We start from the raw sequence: 21,524 nt of genomic DNA, 5'->3' as shown, positions 1-21,524 counted from the left end.
GAACTGGGTCCAGAAGTTCACTCATTGCTGAACTAGCAGCCAAACCTGACATAGACTCCACTCTTGGACTCTTATACCTTTGATGATTCACTCTCCTGACCTTTCAAAACTCATAAGATTGTAGCCTCCAAATTAATCTCTACCACCTAAAAAGAAAGAACAAATATCAAGGCAAAAAAAAAAAAAAAAAGAATCAAGGCCTGTATTCATGGACCACATGTTGGCCTTAGATGAGGAGGGCACAAGGCATCTTCTCTTATACAATTTGCTCTCACCAAATGCTATCAGCCAAGAAGAAGTCAACTAAAGAGTGGACATCAAACCAAGAAAAAAGGCTGAACCAACAGAGGAAGGACTAAGTTGACTATAGCCTTTTTGAATCTCACCATAGTTAATTAAAGAGGGTCCTATTCACCACATGGTTAGCCAACTAGAACCAGTTACAGAATGCTTTTCCTGCTCTAAAGTGTCTTACATTATTGAGATTTTCCTAGAAGCACAGTCTTCAGCTAAGTATGTATTACCATCCTTATTGGTAAAAACCCCTGTCCCACCTTCTACAGGAAGTCTTTTGCAGCCCTTCTCTTAATTATTTCCTATTTATCCTGTATATAACTTGTTTGTACATATTTCTTGGCTTGTTTTCTCCCCCATTAGATTGTAAGCTCCATGATATTCCAGGATTATCTTTTGCTTCTTTTTTTATCCATGGCACCTGGCACATAGTAGGCACTTGATAAATGTTTATTGATCTACTGATACTTACATATTTTTATATCATACCATATAGCACAATGAAATCTAGCTTGTTTGATAAAACATCAAAAGTTATTTTTAAGTTATAAGAAAATCTAATAATATACTTTGTCTTAATTGCAGAAAGAACAATTTTTACCAAATAAATGGAAGAATATATTGAAGCAGCTAGATGGCATAGTGAGTAGAGTGCTGGACTTGGAATCAGGTAGCCTTGAATTGACATCATGTCTCAGACCTTTACTAGCTATTGTGTAACTATGCGAAAATCACTTCACTCCTCTTAGCTTTATTTTCCTAATCTGTAAAATGGGGCTAACAATAGCACTTCCTTCACAGGGTTGTCATGAGGATCAAATCAAATGAGATAATATATGTGAATCACTTTGCAAACCATAAAGTGCTTATAAATGTTAGCCTTGCAGTTATATAATACCTTGAATAATGTTGAGTTTGCATTTACTAAGTCCTAGACAAACTGCTTTAAAGTTATGTGCCTCCTACATCTTGTATTTGTGAAGTTGCCTTTCTGAACACAATTTAAAAATTTTCCATTTATCCCTGTTAAATTTCATTTTATGAGATTTGACTTAATATACTAGTGTGGTAATATTTTTCTGGTTCTTGGTGTTAGCATCCAACATGTTAGCTATTACTTCTACTTATGTGTCATCTACAAATTTGCTAAGGATGCCATTTACATCTTTATCCAAGTAAATGATAAAAATGTTAAGCAGCTCAATCCAAGCACAAATCTCTGCATTACTGCACTAAAGATCTCCTTCCAAGTTAATGCTGAATCATTAGGAACTGCCCTTTGGATATAGCCATTCTACCAGTTCTAAATCTTTCTCCCTCCTCCTCCTCTTGCTTCCTCTAAGTACACACACACATATGTATATATACACATATGTGTCATTCGCTTGATCTACTAATATCATAACCCTGTCAAAATAGGAAATGAGGTTAGTCTGTCTTGTTCTTAATAAAGTCATGATAGCGCTTAGTGACCACTGCTTTCTTTTCTAGATATTTAGATGTTCACAAAATATATTTTATAATTTCTCTAGGAATCCAAGTCAGTGTGCCTGGTCTATAGTTTGTGAGCTATGTTCTTACCTAATCTGAAAATCAAGACAGAAAATTAGCCCTTCAGCAGTCCTGTGGTCCATCTCCTATTCTACACAATTTTTCAAAGATCAGGACAGTAGTACATAAATCTTATCCATCATTTTTTTTTCAGTACTGGAAGATGATGGTCCTCTGAGTTAGGTGACTTAAATTCATCATGGGCAGCTAAGTATTCTCTTTGGTATCTCCTATCTGATCTTGGGCAGCTAGGTACAGTGGATATAGTGCCAGTCCTGGAGTCAGGAAGACTAATTTCAAGAGTTCAAATCTGGCCTTAGACACTTACTAGCCATGTGACCCTGGGCAAATCACTTAACCCTGTTTACCTCCGTTTCTTCATCTGTAAAACGATTTAGAGAAGGAAATGGCAAACCACTCCAGTATCTTTGCCAAACACTCCAGTATCTTTGCCAAGAAGACCCCAAACAGGGTCGTGAAGAGTCAGACATGCCTCAGCAACAACAACAACAACTGATCTTGGGTCTCAACTTCCTTGTTCTTCCTTCTCCAGCACAGAAAACAGAAGCGAAATCAAAGTTGAGCAGCTCTGCTTCTATTATCCATTATCGTTTTCCATCTACATCGAGTACTTGTCTTCTCGTTTCTTTGTTGTCCTCATCCTCAGCATAGTGTAGCATAACTTTTGGGCTAACCTTTTTAACTCACATCCATGAGTCGAAACTCACACGCATCACCCAGGGAATGGCTATGTCAGATTCACGACACTCTGTGAGTAGTCATTGATAGGACTATAGCTCATGAGCCCCTACTTTGTGTCAGCCATTTGACACAATTCGTTCAATGCAAAGAGATTTACTGAAATGGAATAGCATGAACAAGAAGCTAGGTGGCACAGTGGATAGAGTGCAAAGACCAGAATCAAGAAGATTCATGTTCAGGGGCAGCTAGGTGGCACAGTAGAGTCAGTAGGACCTGAGTTCAAATCTGGTCTCAGACCAGGCACTTGACACTTACTAGCTGTGTGACCCTGGGGAAGTCACTTAACCCCAAATGCCGTGCCAAAAAAAAAAAAGGATTCATGTTCCTGAGTTCAAATTGGACCTCAGACACTTGCTATCTGTGTGACCCTGGGCACTTAACCTTGCTTGCCTCAGTTTCCCCAACTGCAAAATGGGCTGGAGAAGGAAATGGCAAACCACTCCAGTATCTTTGTCAATAAAACCACAAATGGGGCCATGAAGAATTGGACACAACTGAAAATGACTGAACAACAACACATAGCATGAACAGTAGTAGTAGTAGTAGTAGTAGTAGTAGTAGTAGTAGTAACAAAACATTTCTCCCATAAACATGAAGCACATTTCCCCACAAATACATTTAGTGTTTGTTAGTTAGTTAGTTAGCACATACAAAGTAGTATACATACTAGTAGAGAGACATGTATAAGGAACACATTGTGGTGAAGGAAGCCCAGCCCTCAGGCACTGCAGGGTCTTGATGACTTGTTTTCTTGTGGTATTGTCACATTGCTTCCCTTCAGTAAAGCTTCTCTGTTGGGTGAATCCCTAGGCCTTTGCCTCTCTTTAGTTCTCAATTTGAACCTTCTCCTTGCTGCGTGAAGCATCTCCTATTGGGTGAGTTGCTCCCTTGCAAGGTGTCATCGCTGGCTGGGGATGAGGGAAGAGAAATTCCCTTCACTTTCCCTCTGGAAAAAACACAAAGGAAAAGAGAAGTGCAATACCCTCTCAAGATGAGAGGTTCTTCCTTCATAGCTCACTCTGTTCAACTACTAAAGATGACTTCACCAAATGATAGAACTCCTCCTGTCTCAACTGGCTCTTAGCTGGCTAGTTCATTATAATAAGGCCCATTGGAGCATGGCTGATTCTTCAGCCAGATAAAGGCTAGCTGCCCTATAATTCCACCTAGCTCGACTGAGGAACATTATCACACTTCTTAAACTAGCAAAGAAATACACTTATAGGTCATGAATACAACCACTTAAAGTCTGAAAGGATCAAAATTTAACACTGCATTCTTTATAATAATTGTCCCTTGCATTCTGTAATCTAATCAAGTGGGCTAGGGTGGGGAACTTAATTGATTAGGGAGTCCCTATGATTACACCCATATTCCCCACTACCTTAGCTTTAAAAATCCTTTTTTTTTGTCATCCTCAATTGTTGCTGACATAACTGAAAACAACAACAACCACCTTTTCTTTGTCTTAAATTATATGTCATACTTTTGGTGGGATTGTAGACTGGTGTAAACTTTTGGAGCAATCTGGCAATTGTTCAGTTGTCAATCTGTCAGGGTCACATAGCTAGTAAGGCTAGTAAGTGTCTGAGGCCAGATTTGAACTCAGGTCCTCTTGACTCCAGAGCTGGTGTTTTATCCACTGCACCACCTAGCTGCTCCATAAGAGTTTTTTTAATAACATATTTACATCAGTCTTTTAACAATTAAATCTATAACCCAAAAGAATTAAAGAAGAATTTACTTTTCTAACAATATTTCTAATATAATGAATTATCAGATTAATGTTAGGTGTTATCTTTATTCACATTACAAATCAAATAACTGAGGTAACTTGACTAGAAATGGGTTTTGTTTTGTTTAAATTCATAATATTGCTTATGATAGTGTGTAGATATACTGTTAGTAACATAGCTTCTTTTCTAATCTAGATGTCACTATGTTATGAGCTGAACTGTTAATTATGAGCTGAACTGCTAAAGAAAAAGAAAATGTTTGAAAATTGTTAATATTCTGAAGTACCTGCCTATAGTAAAGAGGAAGTTCCATCTAAAATTATTTGACTATCACTTATGAAAACTGAAAGATTATTAGGTTTTTAGGAGCTATTATGATAAGGCAAATTTAATTGGGGATTTTTTTGGCATTGCTTTCACTTAGAAAATGGAATTCCTTCCTCCATTGCAAACTTTTTTTTAATTAGAAGGGAGTGGTAATTAAGAATTTATTTATGGCAATTAGGAATTTATAGTATGAATCTATTGTGAATTGTGATGTCATATCTGGAAAGATCTATACTGAAGCTACATTTTAAACCAACTTAGTCTTAACAAATTCCGATCTTAGATTTTTCTTTTTTGTTTCAAATGTTGAACAAGAGATAACTATCTGTCAGTTTAGAGATTTATACCTATATTACTTCATGAAAGTCTAATGACTATCTTTTTACATCAGGATGGATTTTAGGCTGTTTTTAAGAAATAGAAGTACTAGTAGACAGTTAAGTAAAAATCTTTTGTGTAATTTTTTATAAGGTCTGATAAATTTTTATTAGCTGATGTATTGCAAACACTTGAGAATATTGATAACAATTGGGACCAGCCCTATTGTGATTAGTGAAACTTTGCTGTTTAAGGTGAAATCTTTTGGGATCCTGAATATTCTTTTTGAGCTCCATTTTTAGGTTGTTCCAGTGTTCCACTGTTTCAAGAAAAATGCCAACAGCTCAATGGGAGTGACATCTGTGATCTAAGGCTAGTGGATATTTGTCCCTGGGAAGAAAGTTGGGAGGATGACCTTGGAAAGGCTATGGTTGGATTCTCTTAATTCATCTTCCCATACAAGAAAATTTTGAGCTTGGCTGTGTTATAATCATGTCCCTCATTCTTCCTGTCATTGCCAATCTCTCTAACCAGGACAAATTAAGCTGTGACCTTCTTCTTCTTTTTTTTTTTTTTAAATGATGAGTCTCTTACTATTGCCAATCTGAGACTATGGTCAATACTATTTATCAAGGATATGTGACCCTTAATAACTGATTATATAACACTTTAACATTTAACACTTAAACTATGATTATTGCAACTTGATGTTTGAAGTTAAACCTTATGGGACTGTAATTAATATTATTCTGAGTCTGATTCTAGGTATGATCATCAAGAAATGCTATTGAGCCAATGATCCATAATGCCAGTAACCATATGGGCACTGACATCTACGAACTGCAGGTGGAATTCTCATGGGAAAGCCAGAGAGAGAGAGAGGAAGAGAGAGAGAGAGAGAGACAGACAGAGACAGACAGAGAAAATGACTCTTGGCATGGGCTAAGGTAGGATTATCCTGACTCAATTTTCCCATTATGACATTTCCCCTTGAATGGAAAGTATTTTACCATTTAAGCCTGGCTCAATATAATTGACTACATATATGTCTTTTAGCCTGGAATTGACAATAAGTTAGGGGGACATTTTCCCCTTACTATAGCTATGTCCCTATTCCCCCTTTTATGGCAAATTTCTATAATTTTGGCAAATGATCAGTATGAACACAATATTAAATCTTTACCTCAAGGGCTAATTCTGGGGTACATTTGAACTATTATAATAAGATACAGGTATTAGAATTTTAGTCCTTTCTATATCTTAAGCAACCAAGTAGTTGAGTATTTGGCCTTGTTTTCTGCCTGTTACTAGTTTTATATTCCCATTTGAGATAAAGTCCTTTAACGTCTCACAATAGTATGGGAATAATTAGACAACGACATAAGGATTTGTGAAACAAAAGTATGATTCTATTATTTAGTGAGGTTAATATCATAAAAGTTTTCTGTTTTTTGTTAAGGAAAAGAATTTCAGAAAAGTAAATTATGGTCTATCTTGTCTTGACTTAAAGGGATAGACAATTTTACTCAGGGTTATTCATTTGAACATGATTAGTAACTGAAAATGTCTTATCATAAACAACTTATTTGATATGCACTGTTTTGAAATTGTTGACTCAATGTATTTATACATCCCATTCCAGAACATTTTGCTACAATTGACATTAATTTGGCAACTTTTGAATGAAATCATTTTTGTATTAGAGGTCATCTTCTTATAAAAAGTATTCTGTTATTAGTTCCTTAGCAGAATTTCATCCTCCTAAGGGCATAATGAGCAGCTAAAAGAAAATAGAGTAAATAATGAAATAAATAGCTAGAGTAAAAATTTTGTTTCTGATGAAAATTTTGTTCTAAATAATAATAATAATAATAATAACAATATATAACTATAAATGCCAAATATAAAAATTGGATTCAGAATATTCTGATTTTTTAGCTGTTATTTGAATATCTTAAATATATCAACATGACAATTTGCTAACCTAAAAATGTCTGAACCTCTGGTCTAGAGGTTCCTAATTTGATGTTCTTATTAGAGATATAAGGCTTGATCTAGCTCTCACTACCTAACCCGGTTACTGACAAAGCAAATTTTTAATTGTATTAAGATTTATTTTGTAAGAGATTTTAACAGAAAAGGGGATCTCTGCAAGTGACTTTAATCATAAAAACAAACAAGAGAAGCTGCTCTAAAGCCCCACCCCATTCCAGTGTGCCTAAGAGGAGAGATCTCCAGAGCACCAGAAGACTGAATCAGGAGATGTGTCAGAAACCAGACAACTATGTCAGATGAGATGTCTGAGCCTTAAGACATGATAGACTGATGAAATGGACAGTAGGAATGAGTTACTGAGAAAAAGATTGCACCATTATCTTTTGTAAGGCCAGCTTGACAATTTCTCTCCCTCTTTCCCTCACATTGTTTCCTATTAAAACTCCATTTAAAAAAAAAAACCCTTGATAAAACATTTGTTATATCAATTAGTGATTCATTGAGGATAATGCATCTCTCAAAAGAATCAAAAAGGGGAAATGAGAGAAATAATTTTTAAAAAATTTTGTTATTATTGTTTTTAATAAGAACTGGGCCTCAATTTCCTCATTAAGGCCCAGCTCTTGTTAAAAAGTCAGTTTCTGAAGGACATGACTGATTGATGAGATTACTCCTAGCCCTCAAGGAAACAAACTCTTCAATCTTGGATGGGATCCCATCCAACTAAGAGACCTAACTTCTGTTTAGAGTGTAAAAAGAACCTGGTCTGGATGAGTTCTTACCTGAGGAAAGGAGCCCCTGTTCATGTAGAGTTTAGGGTGATCCAGCTCAGGAAGGAGAAAACCAGTCAGAGTGGATGGAGATGGATTTCCCTGTCCAGATTACTAGAGGTGGATGAATCTCACGATCAGGCACCATTCTCATCCACAGGAGCTGAAGACTTCTAGCCCACTTCCTCATTAAATGTCCACCAATCAGAGTTGATTCTCACTTGTCAGGGGCATTCTTCTCTTTACAAAAGTATTTAAGGCATTCAGTGTCTCCTGGCTATCTTTGGTTATGGAGAGAAACCACTATCAGTTTACTGATTGATGGGTTAGCCTAATTTATAAGTTGATTATTAATTACCCAGAAACTTTATCTCTTGGCTTTTTTCATTCATTACACAATATACAATAAGAAGTACAAAAACTCACCGTGAGATCCCATTACTAGAACTATATCCCAAAGTTATCAGTCATGTAAAAAAAAAAAGACTTGTTTGTAAAAAAAAAAGTTGATAATAGCTAAAAACTGAAAACAAATATGTCCAATAATCAGATAATGGCTGAACAAATCGTCACATGTTAATGGAACATTATAATGATATAGAAATATGAGGAATACAAGAAAATATGTAAATGCCTATATTATGAAGTCATAAATAAAGATCAGCAAAATGATAACACCATACATTTTGACTCCAATTCTTTAAAACCAATATAAAAAAAAAAAACACCTCAAAGGCCATGGGGTATTATAATGTGATTCAAAAAGAGACAAAGAGAAAATGCATGGTCTGTATTTGTTAACATTTATATATTTTCTCTTTCTTCCTAAATATATATTACAAGAAAAAGTTCACTGTGTAGGGGAAATATATACTTGAAAATAAATAAGATATAAGAACCAAAGACATCAAAATAAAACAAAAATATGTGAAGAAAAAAATTAAGGTTTATGTTTATTTCTTTTATTTCATAAAATGAAAATATTTTATGTTATAGCTTTACTCCATAGATCATTTAACTATTAGTATGTGTTCTACATGTTAAGTTTAGAACAATTTATTTTAAAAGAGGGAATGGAATCTTCTCCACAAGAAATTTGCCATTCTTTACCAATTTAGGATTTGCAGACTTACTCACACTTATTTGCCTTGCCTACAATATAGACTCAGTCTGAGCCAATCAGGAAACCTCATGTTTGCACAGTGGAAGGTTATGGCATGTTCTGTCTATATTCCTATATATTCACTTACTACCTGACTGCCTCTTTCTATGACCAAAGGAAAGACAAGGAAATACAGGTACAATGTTCCTATTACCTCAAAAATAGAATTACCACTCCATAAATACAAACAAACAAACAAAGCCATCACCTACAATGATCTTGCTCTGATTTCCACTGGTCTAGAATGTAAAAACCCTTCCTCTCTGGAAATGTCCTATGTATCCTTTAAGGCTCAGCTCACAATCCACTTCTTCCAACTACTACTATAATCCAAAGTAATGTTGTGAGTTTCAAAAGGTCAGGAATGTGAACCATCAAGGTTAAAGAGTTGAGTACATGCTGGGTTTTGCTGCCAGGCCAGCATTAATGCTAGAAGGATTGAGGAGTGACCTTCAGGGCTTGGTGTAGTCATAACTGAAACAAAGACTCATTTGACAGCAATACCATTTTTGGGTGTGAACTTAATGAGACCAATGCCATATAGAAATTGAGCAATGTCTAAACCCATTCATCCCAGAGACTGAGGTGATATAGGGTAGAGTACTGGGGGACATATTTTATACTTTTGTTATTGCTGTATCTTCCAAGTAAATTTTTCTTTGTAATAGATAATTGATGTCAGTTAAATGGAACTAGTATACTAGTTACTAACAGTGGAGGAGATAAACCTAGAATGGGGGCCAGTGGAAAGACACCTCACCCCATCAAGGCATATCCCTAGAATCTTGAGGGTGGATATAGCCAACCTGCTTCTGGGAGAGTGAGCCAGAGAATATAACTGCATATAGAAGAGAGTCACAATTTTATACAGAATTCTTTTTGTTTTTTATGTGTATGGAAATGCTTTTTAAAATTTTTAAAAAATTTTTTGGTGTTTAAGTTCTGAATTTTAAAAAATGTTCCAAAAAATTTTTTTAAAAAAGCAGATAGTCCTTGCCCTCAAGGAGATTACATTATAACAGGGAAAGACAACACATATACTGTTGGCTAGGGAGGGGTACTTTGGTTCCAAAAAATTTCAGGGATTGTGAATGGGGCCATAAAAGATTGACAAACTTCTTCTAGGAGCAATCCATTTTGAGCTTATTGTGGTATAAGATTGTCTTTCAAGGGCAACCATGTGGCATAGTGGATAGAGTGCCAGGCCTGGAATCAGGAAGATCTGAGTTCAAATTCAGCCTTAGACTCTTACTAGCTGTGTGAACCTGGGCAAATCACTTAGCCCAGTTTGCCTCAATTTCCTCATCTGTAAAATGAGCTGGAGAAGGAAATAGTAAACCATTCTAGTATCTTTGCCAAAAAAACAAAAAACAAAAAACAAACAAACAAAAAAACCCAAATGGGATCACAAAGAGTTCAAGCACAACTGAAATGACTGAACAACAACCTAATTTCTTCAAATTGATTTCCAGTTTTCCTAGCAGTTATTGTCAAATAGAGTTCTTCCTTAAGTAATTTGTATTTTTGGATCCAAAACTGGGTTGTTGAGTTCAATTGTGTCTGATTCATCCCTATTTAGTCTGTTCCACTGATCTACTTTTCTTTTTTTAACCAGCAACAAATAGTTATGATAAACTTCTAATGATTTTCAAACTTAATTTCACATACACTAAATAGCTTGGTGTATATTTAGAAAAGGTAGCAGAAGCATGAAGTAAACTTTAGGACACAGTGCCTGGCACATAGTAGGTACTTAATAAATGTTTGCTAATTGATTTATATTGAGAATGACAGATTACTTGGGGGAAATTATCTATGACATAGTTAACATGTATTATGGATAATAATAAGTGGAAATGGTGCCACAAATTAGTATTAATATTAACTCTGCACAGATTTTTGAATGCAAACAGAATGGAATGCCAAAATTGGGAGACATGCATAGAATATTTTTTCAATATACATAATCTGAAAATGCCTTCAACTGCATTAAAAAACTGAAAGAACTAAGTTTTGCTTTATGTTTTATATTTTCATTATTCTTAAGATTATTTTGTGCTAGTGCTGTGTTTATGCTCAAATAAATTTACTTTTCTAGTTTTATCCTGACTCATGTTTGTATTTTAGAGTTCCTACTCAGCTGTTGTCTTTTCTTTGTTTTTTTTTGTTTGTTTGTTTTTTTGGTTTTTTTAGGCAATTGGGGTTAGGTGACTTGCGCAGGGTCACACAGCTAGTAAGTGTCAAGTATTTGGTCTGGGGCCACATTTGAACTCAGGTCCTCCTGACTTCAGGGCCGGTGCTCTATCCACTCGCCACCTAGCTGCCCCTTCAGCTGTTGTTTTTTCAGTAGAAATATTTGAAAACCTCATCACCTCAGGCCTGGACTACTGCAATAGTGCTGGTGGGTCTGCCTCAAGTCTCTCTATACTCCAATGGATCCTCCATTCAGCCACCAAAGTGATTTTCCTAAAGTGCAGGTCCAAATATATAGCTCTACCTCCATCTCCCCACTCAGTGAACTCCATGGGCTCTCTTTCATCTCCAGGATAAACTAGAAAAATCCTGTTTAGTGTTCAAAGTCCTTTATAACCTAGTCCCCTCCTACCTCTACAATCTTTTTACTCCTTACTCCCAGCCATGTACTCTTCTATTCCATAACAAGGTCCTCCTTGTTGTTCCTCAAACAAGACACTCCATCTCTGGGCTCCATGCATTTTCTCTGGTTGTCCCCTATACCTGGAATGCTCTCCCTCCTCATCTACATGTACTAGCTTCCCTGGTTTCCTGTAAGTCCCAACTAAAATCTCATCTTTTGAAGCCTTTCCCAATACCTCTTAATTAAAGTGCCTTTTCTCTGTTGATGATTTCTTATTCATCCTTTATATAGCTTGAGGGCAGGGACTCTCTTTTGTCTTTATCTGAGCACTTAGCACAGTGCATGGCACAGAATAGGCACTTAATAATGTCTGCTGTTTGACTAACATTGAATGTTTATTCCCCACCCTACCCCTTTTTTGCCCTAAGGGATGACACCCTTTTCCAGGGTAGGTTATTGTTGGTTGTAAGTTTGTTATTTTTCCCTTTTAGAGTATTATATTCCAAGATGTCCTTTCATTTGCCATAAGAGCTTCCAAGACTTGTATGATCTTGAATATGGTTCCTTGGTACTTGAACTGCTTCTTTCTGGATGCTTGCAGTAATTTTTTGTTGATGGGAGAGCTCTGGGTTTTGGCTATTTCATTGCTGGAATTTTTCCTTTTGAGGATCTTTTCAAGAGGTAATTAGTGAATTTTTCTATCTTTACTTTTCCTCTGGTTCTAGTAGATCTGGGAAGTTTTTATTCAAGAGTCCTTAAAATATAGTGTCCAGGCTTTTTAAAAAAATTTTTTTCATTTTCAGGGAGTCCTGTTAGAAATACGCTTGACACCTAAAATTTAGTATTAAGAAAGTTTATTACAGAGAAAGTCCAGAGGATTAGAGTTTCTGGCCAGAAGCAGGCTCCACCCCTCTTAGTGAGGGGTGGGCCCTGAGTGCAAGGGCAAGCATGTTTTTATACATTCAAATTTGGCACGAAACCTCTCAGGCTCGGATTGGTCCATCCCTTCCCAGGTTACACCCCTCCTTACCTGTTTCCCCTTGATATGCTCAAGTATGTTCCCCCTCCTTTGGTCATACATCCCATGACTCATTAATGAGGCTCTAATTTTATGCGGGGTGTGTCAGATAATAGTAATGAAGTTCATTAAGTAGGTACACTAACATTTTTCAGGTGTCCTCAGGTTGACCCTAACTGGTCTGAGCTGGCTTGACCCTTATCTTGAATTTGGAGTCTTTTCAGAGCCATCAACTTACTTCTTATAGGTTAAGTCCTCGCCCACCTACAGTGTGCTAATTGTTCTTTAAATCTCTGCGTTATTCCCTTTCTCTGTGGAAATATAACCTCTACCTGACTCTCACAGTCCAATGACGCTTTTTTTTTTTAGTTTAATGATTCTTAAATTATGGATCCTTCTTCCCCCCCCCCCCCCCCCGCCTTGTCTAGGTCATTTTGTTTTTTGTTTTTTTTTTACATTAGCTAGCTTCCATTGTCTCTATTTTTGCAGTCTTTTGACTTTGTTCTAATATTTCCTGCTGTCTTGTGGATTCACTGATTTGTTTGGTCTTTTCTGGTTTTCAGGGAGTTTATTACTTGTGCATGACTTACCATTTTCTCTTCTAAGCTATTTATTCTTTCTCCCAGAGGTTTTTTTTATCTTTTGCTACATTTCTTCTTAATATTCATGTAATCCTTGTGGAAAATCCATTTTTTCCTTTGAGTCACTACTTGCAGTTGGTACAGTTATTTGCTCCTTTTGAGGGGAGAGAATCTCTAGATCTACCAAAAAATTTTATACTTGGTGGTTTTTTAAAAATAATATTTTCTCTTCTTGCCACGCAGCCGTGAGACCGGCTGGTTGTGCTGCTGGTAAAGTAATGTGGCCAAACTCACACAGCTTTTAAGTAGACAGAGTCTCTGACCCTACAGTTGAGTACATTTCCCACTCTATCTTTGGTACGCTATAACCATGGCTCGTGGTCCCAAGAAGCATCTGAAGCATGTAGCATCTCCAAAGCACTGGATTATGGATAAGTTAACAGGAATTTTTGCTCCAAGACCATCCACAGGTTCCCACAAACTGAGAGAATGTCTCCTACTCATCATCTTCCTGAGAAACAGATTCAAGTATGCCCTGACTGCAGATGAAGTAAAGATCTGCATGCAGCGATTCATCAAGATTGATGGCGAGGTCCGCACTGATATTACATACCCTGCTGGCTTTATGGATGTCATTAGCATTGAGAAGATGGATGAACATTTCTGGCTGGATGTCATTAGCATTGAGAAGATGGGTGAACATTTCTGGCTGGCTTATGACACAAAGGGACGCTTTGCTGTTCATTGTTTTAATGACTATTTCCTCCTATAACTCATTTAACTTCTCCTTTAACAATTTGGGGTGCAGGGTGTATTCAGAGAAGACTAGTACCTGTGATGTGAGGGCTGCTTTCCACTTTTGCTGTCCACATGATCCACCCAACTCTCATCTGTAGCTCCAAGAAGCTGTAGCACATACAGTGGCTATACTTCAGTAAACCATTTTAGCAGACAGGCTAACCAAACTGAGGATAACCAAGGGGTCTCAAACCCTTCAGTGAGTTAGGGGGTGTGTGTCTACTCCAAGCATGTGAAGACTTCCCTCAGCAAAATGGGTAGATGAGAACAATATGTTCCAATGGCTATGAAGGCAGCTGAAGCAGGCACTGTGGAGTGCTTAGAGCATAGTTAGACATCAAAGACATTAAAATCATCCACTGCATCCTAAGCCATCAACAGTCATCTTAACTTTGTTTTGCCACTGGACTTTGATGTGAGAGAACTCAGCCAGGTATCACATCCATATAGCAGCCCTGAGTAAAACAAGGTTAGCAAATGAAGGACAGCTTACCAAAGTTGGAGCTGGATACATGTCTTTCTGGAGTGGCCACAGTGAAGGGGAGCTCCATGAAGCTGTCATAGGCTTTGCAATCAAAACTAATCTAGTCAACAATCTTCTGCCTACCAAAAAGAGTGAATGACAGGCTCATGACAATGTAATTGTCACTTGCAGGAAAACACTATGCCATTATCATCAATGCATATGCTCCCACTAAGACAAACCCTGATGAGGTCAAAGAAAAATTTTATGAAGACCTGGAGACTTTCATCATCAATGTCCCAAAAGAAGACAAACTTAATTCAAGAGTAGGCACAGACTACTAGATGTAGCAGGGAGTCCTTGGGAGGAATGGAGTCAGAAACAGCAACAGCAGTGGTCACTTACTACTGAAGACTTGTGCATCTTATGATTCTCATCACCAACAGTTCTTCCATTTACTTAAATGCAATAAAACTTCATGGATGCACCCTCACAGCAAACACTGGCATTTAATAGATTATGTCATTGTAAGGAGAAGAGACAGACAGGATGTGAGAGTGACAAAGGTGATGTGTGGTGCAGAGTGCTGGACTAATCATAGACTAATCCTCTCCAAGCTACAGACCCATGGCAAGACAACTACCAGAAGACTTAATGTTAACAGATTAGAATGCTGCACCAAGCCAGAACAATTCATTGCTAACTTGGAGGGAAAGCTAAGCCAACACAAGGTTGGCAACAGTGGAGCAGAAAAGGAGTGGGCAGCTTCCAGAGATCTGGTGTAAAGCACTGCTGTAAATAAGTAAATACTCATCTAAGTCAGAATACTGGCAAAAACATCAAGATTAGTTTGACAAAAAAGATGGAGAAATTCAGAAGCTGCTAAATGAAAAAAAAAATGAGAACTCCACAGGGTTTACCAGCAGGCTAGGTCATCCAACTCTAAGAAGGCAGTATTTAACTTCATAAACAGTGAAGTGCAAGTGAAGCTCATAGAGATAAAGGATTCTTGGCTCAGTAATAAAGCAGATGAAACTAGTTTTATGCTGATAGTAATAATCCAAAGTGCTTTTATGATGCCTTGAAGGCTATTTATGAGCCAAAGACCTATGGTGCATCTCAACTACTCAGTGCTGATACAGTCACATTGATTAATGATAAGGACATGATCCTGGAGAGATGGGATGAACATTTCCATAGTGTTCTCAACAGACTGTCATCAATCAATGCTGAAGCCACTGACCCTTTATCTCAGGTAAATCACTCTTTAGCTGAATTTCCAACTGAAGAAGAGATTTTGAATGCCATTAGGCTGTTCTTGTGTGGCAAAGTGCCTGGTGCTGATTCTATTCTAGCTGAGATTTACAAGGCAGGGGGTCCACTGCTCATACAAAAGCTGACTGAAATTTTCCAGGTTATATAGCAAAAGGAGGTTATCTCTCAGGAGTTCTAGGATGCCTCCATTGTCCATCTCTATAAAGGTAAAGGAAATAGATTGGCCTGTGACAATAACAAGGGAGTCTTTCTCTTAATCATTACTGGCAAGATTCTTGCCAGAGTCCTCCTTAATAGGCTTAGCCTTCACCTAAAAGATGGCCATCTACTTGAGAGCCAGTGTGACTTTAGAAAAGGCCAAGGAACAGTTGATATTGTGTTTGCTGCCTGACAACTCTAAGAGAAATGCCAGGAGCAGAACAGAGGTCTACACAACGTCCATCAATCTGACAAAGGTCTTTGACACTGTCTGTCAAGGGCAGTATGGAAAACTGGCAAAATTTGGGTGCCCAGAGAAATTCATCGGTATTGTATATCAATTTCATGAAAGCATGCTTGCCCAGGTTCTAGATAAGGGATGATGTTCTCTCACTTCCCTAGTCACCAAAGCAGTGAAGCAAGGCTGTGTCCTTGCTCCCGTGCTTTTCAGCATTGTGATGACTGAAAATTTCCAAAAGACAGAGTTTCTGGGTATATTATAATCAATTTTATTAACTATATCTAGAAAGCTGTTAACAAAATAGGCTTATTGTTCCCCTTGGTGAGCAAAGAGACAAAGTCTGTTGAACCTTCGATATTTATAAATTCTTTTCAAAGGGTGTGTACCTGAGGGTGGAAATCAACTCTGATTGGTTAATAAATAATGAGAGAATCAATATCATAATGAGAGGTGGGCTTATTCCAACGAGGGTCTTGGGTTACATGACACTAAGCACCCAGTCTTGGTCAAAGAGACTTATCAATATCCACATTACCCATCTGACAAAATGAAGAATCCACATTTTCCCAGACCTGTTTGAGTAAACACAATGAACAGGAATCTACCAATTCACCTAAACTTAGAATTTCTTTACTCTCTTTGATTAGATCTTAGCCTTCCTGGCTAGGTAAATCTTGCCCAAGACTTCCCACAATGGTTGATTTCTGGATGAGGAAGTGGAAAACACATTAGTCTTAATTCAATAATTGGTTATTAACATATGAAAGATAGAATTACTTCTCTCAGCATGATGTTTTCAGCAATGTTGTCAGATGCCTTCAATGAGGAAACGCATGGCATCAAGATCAACTACTGCACTGATGGTAAATTATTTAACTTGAAAAGGCTACAAGCCAAGATTAAAGTAGAGGGACAGTTGGTAAATGATTTTTTTGTTCACAGGTGATTGTGCACTGAATGCAGCTTCTGAAGTTGAGATGCAACAAAGTATGGACTGATTCTCCGATGCTTGTGTTAATTTTGGTCTAACAATTAACACCACGAAAACAAAGGTTCTCCACCAACCAGCACCACACCTCCATATGTGAAACCATCAGTTACAGCAAATGGAGAATTTTTTAATATTATGGATAAGATCACTTATAGTTGCAGGATTCTGGTTTTTATCCCTTTGCTATCCCCTTCCACTTTTATTGATGAGTTCATCTCATTCACATTCAGGGTTATGATTACTGTGTTTTGTGTTGTCCATCCTATTTTTCCCATTTATTCCCCTCCCCCTTTCACCCTGTCCCTCCTCACAAGTGTTTTGCTTCTGACCTGTACCTCTGCTAATCAGCCCTCTCTTCTATCACTCCCTCCCCCTTCTCTAATCCCTCTCCTTTCCTACTTCCCTATAAGGTAAGATAGATTTCTATACTCAACTGAGTGTGTATGTTATTCCCTCTTTGAGCCAATCCCAATGAGAGGAAGGTTCAAGTGCAGCCCACTCTCCCCCCAACTTCCCCTCCATTGTAATAATTCTTTCACACTTCTTTAATGAGATGAAATTTACCCCATTCTACCTCTCCCTTCCCCCTTCTCCCAGTTCATCCTTCTTTCTCACTCCTTAATTTTGTTTTTTTAGATATCATAGTAAGCTCACACCCATGCCCTTTATCTTCTAACTGCCCTAATAGTGATAAAGTTCTTAAGAGTTATAAGTATCATCTTCCCATGTAGGAATGTAAACAGTTTAACCTTATTAAATCCCTTATGTTTTCTCTTTCCTGCTTACCTTTTTATGCTTCTCTTGAGTCTTGTATTTGAAAGTCAAATTCCCTTGCTTTTTTCGTCAGAAATGCTATTTCATTAAATTTCCATTTTTCCTCTGGAAGGATTATACTCAAGTTTGCTGGGTAGGTGATTCTTGGTTGTAATCTAACTCCTTTGCTTTCCAGAATATCATATTCTAAGCCCTCTGTTCCTTTAAAACATGGAAGCTGCTAAATCCTGTGTAATCCTGACTGGCTAATCATAATTTCACAGTATTTGAATTGTTTCTTTCTGGCTTCTTGCAGTATTTTCTCCTTGACCCTGGGAGCTCTGGAATTAGGCTATAATATTCTTGGGAATTTTCATTTTAGGATCTCTTTTGGGAGGTGATTGATGGATTCTTTCAATTTTTATTTTACCCTCTGGTTCTAGAATATCAGGGCAGTTTTCCTTGACAATTTCTTGAAAGATAATTTCTTGAAAGATAGCTTCTTTTTTTGATCATAGCTTTCAGGTAGTCCAATAATTCTTTTTTTGGCTAGGCAATGGGGATAAGTGACTTGCCCAGGGTCACACAGCTATTAAGTGTTATGTGTCTGAGGCTGGATTTGAACTCAGGTCCTCCTGAATCCAGGGCCAGTGCTTTATCTACTATGCCACCTAGCTGTCCCTTTAGTCCAATAATTCTTAAACTATCTCTCCTGGATCTATTTTCCAGGTCTGTTGTTTTTCCAATGAAACATTTTACATTTTCTTCTATTTTTTCATTCTTTTGATTTTGTTTGATTATTTCTTATTTCATGGAGTCATTAGCTTCTACTTGCCCAATTCTAATTTTTTTGGGGGGGGCTAGGCAATGGGGTTAAGTGACTTGCCCAGGGCCACACAGCTAGTAAGTGTTATGTGTCTGAGGCCAGATTTGAACTCAGGTCCTCCTGAATTCAGGGCTGGTGCTCTATCCACTGTGCCACCTAGCTGCCTCCCAATTCTAATTTTTAAGGAATTATTTTCTTCAGTGAACTTTTGTACCTCCTTTTCCATTTGGCCAACTCTGCTTTTTAAGGGGTTGGGTTTTTTTTTCCCTGAATTTTTGTACATCTTTTCCCATTTTTTTGCGCTTCCGTTACTGAAGCCATTGATTCTTTTTTCATGATGCTCTTGCATCACTCTCATTTCTTTTCCAAATTTTTCTTCTACCTCTCTCATTTGATTTCAAAAATCCTTTTTGCGTTCTTCCAGGTATTCTTTCTGGTCCTGAAACCAATTCACTTTTTCTTTGTGGCTTTGCATGTAGCCATTTTGACATTATTGTCCTCTTCTGCGTCTGTGTTTTGCTCTTCCCTGTCACCATAGTAACTTTCTATGGTTAGGGGTGTTTTTTTTTGTCATTTGCTCATTTTTCCAGCCTAGTTCTTGACTTTTAACTTCATGTTATGGTTATGCTATGCTCCTGGAGTGGAGGGGGCACTGTCCCAAGCTTTAGATTTTTTGTGCTCTGTTTTCAGAACTACTTCTAGCTCTGTAAGTTTTCAGTTCTTCTAAGGTGATATGATCTAAGAAGAGGTTTGGTCACTGCTCTCCTGGCCTTTGTTCTGGTCTGTGAATGATGACAAGCACTATTTTTTGTTCTGGACTTGTGACCAGAATCCTCATGCCTCTCTGCCCACTCATGATAATATGCTAGTGCTCCTCCTCACCCTTGGACTGCAACCCTAGTCTGTGACCTGGGTCCCTATTTGGACAATGCAACTGAGTCCTGCACCCAGTGCCAGCCGTGTCCCCTGTAAACTCCTTCTGACCAGTTGTCTGGCCTCCTTACCAGCTGTAGGCTGTGAGCTCAGGGAGTCCCTGATGCTGACTCAGGTGGCTCCAAGGCAGGCACTAGCTTTCTGGGACACAGCCTGCTGCTGACTTGCCCAGGCTACCTGCATTGGACTATACTCTACTTTCACCTCAGTAAGACAGACCTTTCCTGTCAACCTTCTATGTTGTTGCCTTGGGCTGGAAAACTGTTCAATACTTTTGTGAGTTCTGCCCTCCAGAATTTATTTTGAGGTGTTACTTTAAAGTTGTTTGGAGGAGAATTTGGAGAACTCAGGTGAGTTCCTGCCTTACTCTTGCCATCTTGACTCTACCTTCCACTTGTTGGTGTTTTCTTGGATTTATTCATCTCTCCAGCTTTAGTTTCTGAACTGGGACTTTGTGCCAAGACCAGGGTCTATTCCCTCCTTCACTTTTGGGTGAGGTAGTGGGATCTACTTGTTTTCACCCTGAATCACCCTATTTTCTGCACTGACCTCACATCTCAGAGTTAGCCCTCACCTCCCCCTCCCCCCGACCCTGGATCTTCAGGGTCTTCTCTGGTATCTCAAGATAGAGTATTAGGGATCTCAGAACCACAGCATCTGTGAGCTACTGAGGTTTGCTGGTTGTTCCTTGATGTGCTGACACTCTTGTGGCTTTCTGATAACCCTGGGGCTTTGTCAGAGGAGCATTCCTCTCTTGTTGCCCTAGGACACAGAGCTTTGTAGGATACAAGTGTTGCTAGTCATCCTTAGGAAGTTACCCTGTGCTGGCATTAGTTTAGATAGTCTCCTTTCTTAATGCTCTCAAGCTGGCTGATCTTTTAAACAGTTTTGGGGTCAAAGAATTAACTTACTTTACATTCTTAATGTATTTCTTGATCACTGTTCTGTGTACAGTGCAAATTTTCAGGCTTTGCTGGAACAAGAATATGGGACTTGGGTAATTGGCCTCCTGTTCAGGAAGCCATCTGTGACAAAAATCCTGAACCAGTAGTGTTTTGCTGTACCTAGAGGTCCATGTTAGCAGAATATTCTTTGGCTATGCAATGCCCATTGACTTAATGAACTTAGGACATTTAACGGCTGTTCGATCACTTTTTTGATCTCCTTCACTGTTTGTCTAGGCCACCAATCATCTCATAAGTTGAGTGATTTTTTCTACCACCAACACCACCAATGGATTTACTTTGTTGGGCAGAATCTTATACAGGGTATATCTGTTAATTTACAATTGGGTGTCACAGTATTAATGTCAACAGTCTTACATAAATCTATCATAAACTTCTCCTCATAATGTACCTCAAGTAGGCCTTTCCTTTTATCTTTTGGCTGGACTGCTTCCTTATCACTTCCTGTAACAGCTGCAGCTCTTCCTAGAGCAGGCACATATTTGCATTTAGTTCATTCCTTTGTACTTGCATGTACCAGAGGTTATGTCCCTTTCACAGTCAGCTGTAGTTCCCTAATTTTGGATTTGTAACACTAACAGCCTCTTGCCTACCCTACCCCCTCCAACTCCATCTGCTGCTTTGTCCTATCCAGTGCCATCTTCCCTTCTCAAAGCTGGCAATCAGCATCTGAGCAAGACTCAGGGCCAGCTCAATTACTTTTCTTGAATAATTCCTAATTATTTTCCAGAATAGTTCAACTGAATCACAGCTCTACCAATAGTATTTAATATGTCTGTTTTTCCAAAGCCCCTCCAACCTATTTCTGTCTTTTGTTATCTCTACCAATTTAATAGGTGTGAGGTAATACCTAAGAGTTGTTTTGATTTTTATTTCTCTTATCATTAGTATTTTGGAGCAATTTTTCACATAGTTGTTAGTTCACAATTCTTCCTTTGGAAGCACATATCCTTAAGGACAGATCTGTAAAA

The 21,524-nt window shown here is 37.9% G+C and overlaps 1 protein-coding gene across 1 annotated transcript; it reads left to right on the top strand.

The window, feature by feature from the left end:
* The first annotated feature begins 13,480 nt into the window (after positions 1-13,480).
* On the top strand, positions 13,481-13,882 carry LOC114044976 (40S ribosomal protein S4, Y-like). The gene has a single exon (XM_027864764.1). It carries the CDS (start codon positions 13,481-13,483, stop codon positions 13,880-13,882), a length of 402 nt encoding a protein of 133 aa, XP_027720565.1.
* Positions 13,883-21,524: the final 7,642 nt, after the last annotated feature.

This window comes from Vombatus ursinus, unplaced genomic scaffold (genome assembly GCF_900497805.2).
Source record: "Vombatus ursinus unplaced genomic scaffold, bare-nosed wombat genome assembly UNPS02014775.1, whole genome shotgun sequence".
NCBI lineage: Eukaryota > Metazoa > Chordata > Mammalia > Diprotodontia > Vombatidae > Vombatus > Vombatus ursinus.
Note: the sequence above shows the minus strand (reverse complement) of the source record. Positions and strands in the feature narration are given on the sequence as shown.